Genomic DNA, 7,340 nt, shown 5'->3' with positions numbered 1-7,340 from the left:
GCTCACCATCAACGGCACGGTGCAGGGAATGGGAAGATTCTGGATGGGAGAGGAAAAGTCAGATAAGACATCCTTGTCCAGAGAAGCAGCGTGGCCTAGTGAGAAGCCGCACGGCCTAATAATAATAATAATTGGCATTTGTTAAGCGCTTACTATGTGCAAAGCACTGTTCTAAGCGCTGGGGAGGATACAGGGTGATCAGGTTGTCCCACGGGGGGCTCACGGTCTTCATCCCCATTTTACAGATGAGGTAACTGAGGCCCAGAGAAGTTAAGTGACTTGCCCGAGATCACACAGCAGACATGTGGCGGAGTCGGGATTCGAACCCATGACCTCTGACTCCAAAGCCCGGGCTCTTTCCACTGAGCCTCGCTCAGTGGAAAGAGCATGGGCCTGGGGGTCGGAGGACCTGGATTCTAATGCTGGCTCCGTCACTTGTCTGTGGTACGACCTTGGGCCAGCCACTTCACTCCTCTGTGCCTCGGTTCCCTCATCTGCGAAGTGGGGATTCAATACCCGGGTTCGCTCCTCCTTAGAATGTGAGCCCCACATGGGACCTGATTATCATCATCATCAATCGTATTTATTGAGCGCTGACTGTGGGCAGGGCACTGTACTAAGCGCTTGGGAAGTACAAGTTGGCAACATATAGAGACGGTCCCTACCCAACAGTGGCCTCCCAGTCTAAAAGGATTATTTTGTATCTACCCCAGTGCTAAGAACAGTATTTAGCATGAGCCCCCTTCTAGACTGGGAGCCCACTGTTGGGTAGGGACTGTCTCTATATGTTGCCAACTTGTACTTCCCAAGCGCTTAGTACAGTGCTCTGCACACAGTAAGCGCTCAATAAATACGATTGATTGATTGATTGATTTAACAAATACCATTATTATTATTATTATTAAAAAAACTCATCACAACCCTCCATCACAGGAAATAATAATGATGGCATCTGTTAAGCGCTTACTATGTGCAAAGCACCGTTCTACGCGCTGGGGGTGATCAGGTTGTCCCACGTGGGGCTCACAGTCTTAATCCCCATTTTACAGGTGAGGTAACTGAGGCTCAGAGAAGGTAAGTGTCTTGCCCAAGGTCACACAGCCGACGTGGTGGAGGTGGGATCTGTGCAACAACTAGATCCTGAAGCATTTCAGTCCAGTGGACAAAGAGACTTCTCTTCTAGACTATAAGCTCACTCTGGGCAGGGAGTATGTCTGTTTATGGTACTACTGTACTCTCCCAAGCGCTCAGTACAGTGCTGTGCACACATTAAGCGCTCAATCAATACGATTGAATGAATGAACCTCTCCAAAGACAGCCATAAAAGAAGCAAGCAGGAAATCCAGCCTAAACTAGAGAAGCAGCATGGCTCACTGGAAAGAGCCCGGGCTTTGGAGTCGGAGGTCATGGGTTCGAATCCCGGCTCTGCCACGTGTCTGCTGTGTGACCTTGGGCAAGTCACTTTTAACTTCTCTGAGCCTCAGTTACCTCATCTGTAAAATGGGGATCAAGACTGTGAGCCCCGTGCGGGACAACCTGATCACCTTGTATTCCCCCCCAGCGCTTAGAACAGTGCTTGGCACGTAGTAAGCGCTTAATAAACGCCATCATTATTATTATTGTTATTAAACTGTACCCCTTAGCCCCCACCTCCAGGTAGGTGGGAAGCCGACAGGCAAAATTTACCAACACTTGGCACTTCCCCTTTGTCTTTCATCCGTGGATCTCAAAGCACCTCTCAAACAATAATTAATCCTCACCTCAGCTCCAGGAGGGAGGGACGTGTGTTATTACCCGGACTTTACAGCTGCCGATTTCAGGCCCAGAGAGGGGACGTGCCTGCCGGGGCGATGCTGTGAGTCACGAGGGGAGGAGGGGGAAGGGGAGCCCAGTGACTCTTCCTCCTGGGCAAGGCTGATAGACGTCGGGTCACTTTAGGATGGAGGGCCTTTCCTGGAGAAATAACTTCAAATGGAAGGGATCTGGGGCGGGTTGAAAACCAAACAAACCCCTAAACAAAAACTAACCACCAATAACAACCAGTGCTTTGAACATAGTAAGCACTTAATAAATGTCATTATTATTATTTTAAGCACTTAGTACAGTGCTCTGCACACAGTAAGCGCTCAATAAATACGGTTGATGATGATGAATAACCAAATCCCCCGAATCCGAGCCCGTAGAGGAACCCCTGAGGAGAGGGAGAAAGCTCGTTCCTTCACCAGGTCTCGGACGCTAAATGCTTTCAAAGAAGGTAGGGACTGTCTCTATATGTTGCCAATTTGTACTTCCCAAGCGCTTAGTGCAGTGCTCTGCACATAGTAAGCGCTCAATAAATACGATTGATGATGATGATGATGATGGAGTCCTAATTTACCCAGAAAAAAACCACTTCAACTTAATGCCGTGATTTTTAATTTCCTCTGACCGAAGAAAGAAAATTGAAACGGAGAAGCGAACGGCGGAGGAGGAAATATTCAGGTTACATTAATCAGGATGAGTTTTGTTCTAGACAAGAGTTAATGTCTGTGGTGATCAAAAGCCGCCGCGGAGGCAAAAAGCTCCCATGAAGACCTTCCAAGCAGCTTCCAGGAAATTGTCTTGTGCGCTGACACGCATGCGGACGGAGAAGTCTGGCTGGCATCCTCTCCGGACCTGGTGTTTCCTAGAGCTTTCCATTGGCAAAGGCTGCCTCCTGGAACTGGGGGACAAAGGTTTTGAAATAAGACCTGGTGGGGAGGAGAGGAGAAAAAAAAAAAAAAGCTTGTGGTTAGCGCCAAACCAGCATGAAAAAGCGGCGATTTGGAGCTTTCAAACCTAACTCGGAACAGTTGTCATTTGTCGTGCACGCGTTTCTGGGCTGTTTTCTTTCCCTGCTGGTGCAGCTCTCTTTGATTTATTCAGCCGAGGCACAGTTCGCTCTCCGGATCACTCCGAGGAACACTTCAACTGCACTCCCTGCATGTGCTGGCTGCAGATGTTTGGAACACAGAGCTCTTCAAACAGCATCTTAAGAGCCTTCTCTGGCTCCGTGCCCACCATCCCTTTCCTTTAGCGAAGAACGGCATGAGAATTTCAGAAGAGGCTCTTAATTCCCGCTAGATCAGCCGATCAATGCCCCTTGATTATTGATTTATTTTCCTTGTACATATTTATTCTATTTATTTTATTTTGTTAATATCGTTTAGACCGTGAGCCCACTGTTGGGTAGGGACTGTCTCTATATGTTGCCAATTTGTACTTCCCAAGCGCTTAGTCCAGTGCTCTGCACATAGTAAGCGCTCAATAAATACAATTGAGGATGATGATGATGATGTTTTGTTTTGTTCTCTTGTCTCCCCCTTCTAGACTGTGAGCCCGCTGTCGGGTAGGGACCGTCTCTAGATGTTGCCAAGTTGGACTTCCCAAGCGCTTAGTCCGGTGCTCTGCACACAGTAAGCGCTCAATAAATCATCATCAGTCATCATCAATCGTATTTATTGAGCGCTTACTGTGTGCAGAGCACCGGACTAAGCGCTTGGGAAGTCCAAGTTGGCAACGTCTAGAGACGGCCCCTACCCAACAGTGGGCTCACAGTCTAAAAGGGGGAGACAGAGAACAAAACCAAACATACTAACAAAATAAAATAAATAGAATAGATATGTACAAGTAAAATAAATAAATGAATAGAGTAATAAATATGTACAGACATATATACATATATACAGGTGCTGTGGGGAAGGGAAGGAGGTAAGATGGGGGGATGGAGAGGGGGACGAGGGGGAGAGGATTGAATGAATGAATAATGAATAAATACGATTGAAAGAATGAATGAATGAATGATTACTGAGCACTTACTGCGAGCACAGCACTGTACTAAGCTCTTGGGAGAGAAGTAGCATGGCCTGGTGGAGAGAGCACGTACCTGGGTTCTAATCCCGGCTCTCCCACATGCCTGCTGTGTGACCTCGGGCAAGTCACTTCACTTCTCGGTTGCCTCAGTTACCTCAGCTGTACAGTGGGTATTAAGACTGTGGAACTGGACAATGTCCAACTATATTAGCTTGTATCTACCCCAGTGCTCAGTAGAGTGTTCTGGCAAATAGTAAGTGCTTATTAATATCATAAAAAAATACACTAGAGTACTAGAGAAGTAGCGTGGCTCAGTGGAAAGAGCCCGGGCTTTGGAGTCGGAGGTCATGGGTTCAAATCCCGACTCCGCCAATTGCCAGCTGTGTGACTCTGGGCAAGTCACTTTACTTCTCTGGGCCTCCGTTACCTCATCTGTAAAATGGGGAGGAAGACTGTGAGCCCCCCGTGGGACAACCTGATCACCTTGTAACCTCCCCAGCGCTTAGAACAGTGCTTTGCACATAGTAAGCACTTAATAAATGCTGTCATTATTATTATTATTATTACAACTACAGTCCCTCCCACAGTTTTTGGTAGGGTGATCTCCCTGGGATATGAGACCCAAATACTGGCCTGGGAATCAGGCCCAATCCTGCCAAAGATTGGTGGCTCCATTTGGGCAGCTTCCTGTAAATATGTATATATGTTTGTATGCATTTATTACTCTATTTATTTATTTATTTTATTTGTGCATATTTATTCTATTTAATAATAATAATAATGGCATTTGTTAAGCGCTTACTATGTGCAAAGCACTGTTCTAAGCGCTGGGGGGGGGATACAAGGTGACCAGGTTGTCCAACGTGGGGCTCCCAGTCTCAATCCCCATTTTACAGATGAGGTAACTGAGGCTCAGAGAAGTTAAGTGACTTGCCCAAGGTCACACTATTTATTTTATGTTGTTCATATGTTTTGTTTTGTTGTCTGTCTCCCCCTTCTAGACTGCGAGCCCGCTGTTGGGTAGGGACCGTCTCTATATGTTGCCAACTAGGACTTCCCAAGAGCTTAGTCCGGCGCTCTGCACACAGTAAGCGCTCAATAAATACGACTGAATGAATGAATGAATTTTTCTGCGCCTCTGTTTCCTTCTCGACAGAATGGAGAGCTCGTCCTTACAGTCCGTCCATTTCGCCAGGGTTTTAATGTCGAACGGCTTAAGCGGCTTGAACGATAGATTCGAAGTGCCAACTGCATCAGCAGGTTAGGCAATCTGAAATTTCCCCGGTTCCAATTCCCACCACCTACTCTAGGTCCTGTGACTTTGCTGGGGACAAAGTCACGGGACTTCTGCCTCCCACAAAGGGGGCAGAGGCAGGAAGGAGGGAGCGCTTGTGTCTGCTCCGGCAATTTGGTTCCCCAAACCCCTTCCAGTCTAGGCCTGGGCTCCCCAGTCCACCCCCAAGCACTCCTGCCATCACGGAGACCAGGCCCTGCTTCTCCCAAGAAGTCAGGAATCAATCAATCAATCAATCAATCAATCGTATTTATTGAGCGCTTACTATGTGCAGAGCACTGTACTAAGCGCTTGGGAAGTACAAATTGGCATCACATAGAGACAGTCCCTACCCAACAGTGGGCTCACAGTCTAAAAGGGGGAGACAGAGAACAGAACCAAACACACCAACAAAATAAAATAAGTAGGATAGAAATGTACAAGTAAAATAAATAAATAAATAAATAAATAAATAGAGTAATAAATATGTACAACCATATATACATATATACAGGTGCTGTGGGGAAGGGAAGGAGGTAAGACGGGGGGATGGAGAGGGGGACGAGGGGGAGAGGAAAGAAGGGGCTCAGTCTGGGAAGGCCTCCTGGAGGAGGAAGGATGGATGAGGAAGGAGTGTGCCTCTGCACGCTAGAAAAGCAGCATGGCTCAGTGGAAATCAATCAATCAATCAATCAATCGTATTTATTGAGCGCTTACTGTGTGCACAGCACTGTACTACGTGCTTGGGAAGTACAAGTTGGCAACATATAGAGACAGTCCCTACCCAACAGTGGGCTCAGTCTAGAAGGGGGAGACAGAGAACAAAACCAAACGTATTAACAAAATAAAATAAATAGAATAGATAGGTACAAGTAAAATAAATAGAGTAATAAATATGTACAAACATATATACATATATACAGGTGCTGTGGGGAAGGGAAGGAGGTAAGACGGGGGGGATGGAGAGGGGGGTGAGGGGGAGAGGAAGGAGGGGGCTCAGTCTGGGAAGGCCTCCTGGAGGAGGTGAGCTCGCAGTAGGGCCGGAAAGAGCCCGGGCTTTGCAGTCAGTGGTCATGGGTTCAAATCCTGGCTCCGCCAATTGGGCAAGTCACTTCACTTCTCTGTGCCTCAGTTCCCTCATCTGTAAAATGGGGATTGACTGTGAGCCCCCCATGGGACAACCTGATCACCTTGTAACCTCCCCAGCGCTTAGAATAGTGCTTTGCACATAGTAAGCGCTTAATAAATGCCATCATCATTATTATTATTACTTAGAGTATCGACGTAGACGTGTATCCTTAGACCCTGGCGGAGCGAGCAGGAAGTGGGGGCTCACTGGGCCGCTCTCGTGGATCTCGCCAGCAGTTGCCGTTCTTTTTGTCTGTTCAGTGGTTGAAACTGGAGTTTATAATGGTGAGCAGTTAATTATTTCTAGAATTACCAGTCTAGTCCTGAGGTGTGAGCTCCTCGAGAGCAGAGTCAGTATCAAAGTAGTGACTTTTAGTCTCTAGGACAGCATTCTGGAGAACGCACGAACTCAAGCGTCAGGCAAACTCCAGGGCCCAGAGCACTAGGCCACCCACCTAACCACTCCCCATCATCGTCACCTTCATCAATCAATCAATTGTAGGTACCGAGCACTTACTGTGCTCAGGGCACTGTACTAAGCACTTGACAGAGTACAATGTAACAGAGTCTGTAGCTGCTTTCCCTGCTCACAAAGGAGCTTACGGTCTTCATCAACAGTTATCCTTCAACATTTGAGAAGCAGTGTGGCCTAATGGATAGAACGCAGGCTGGGAGTCAGGAGGACCTGGGTTCTAATCCCGGCTCTGCCGCTCGTCTCCTTTGTGGCCTTGGGCCAGTCACTCCACTTCTCTGTGCCTCAGTTACCTCATCTGTAAAATAGGGATTAAGACCGAGAGCCCTATGTGGGACAGGTACTGTATCCAACCTGATTAGCTTGCATCTACCCCAGTGCTCAGTACAGTGCCTGGAACATATTAAGTGCTTAACAAATACCATAAGAAAAAGAAAACAGCTCCTATATGCCCAGCCCTGTACTACTACTACTAATAATAATGATAACATTTATTAAGCGCTTACTATGTGCAAAGCACTGTTCTAAGCGCTGGGGAGGTTAACAAGGTGATCAGGTTGTCCCACGGGGGGCTCACAGTCTTCACCCCCATTTTACAGATGAGGTAACTGAGGCCCAGAGAAGTTAAGTGACTTG

General features: G+C 47.3%; 1 protein-coding gene across 1 annotated transcript in view; it reads right to left on the bottom strand.

Annotated features, from left to right (window-relative positions):
* Positions 1–2,392: 2,392 nt before the first annotated feature.
* BABAM2 (BRISC and BRCA1 A complex member 2) overlaps positions 2,393–7,340 on the bottom strand; it is a 359,856-nt gene continuing 354,908 nt past the window's right edge. The window contains exon 12 of the mRNA XM_038751295.1: positions 2,393–2,729. Within this exon, the coding sequence (XP_038607223.1) occupies positions 2,666–2,729 (64 nt within the window). The 3' untranslated portion in view covers positions 2,393–2,665. The remainder of the gene's footprint in view (positions 2,730–7,340) is intronic.

The sequence above is a fragment of the Tachyglossus aculeatus genome, chromosome 9 (assembly GCF_015852505.1).
Source record: "Tachyglossus aculeatus isolate mTacAcu1 chromosome 9, mTacAcu1.pri, whole genome shotgun sequence".
Taxonomy (NCBI): Eukaryota; Metazoa; Chordata; class Mammalia; order Monotremata; family Tachyglossidae; genus Tachyglossus; species Tachyglossus aculeatus.
Note: the sequence above shows the minus strand (reverse complement) of the source record. Positions and strands in the feature narration are given on the sequence as shown.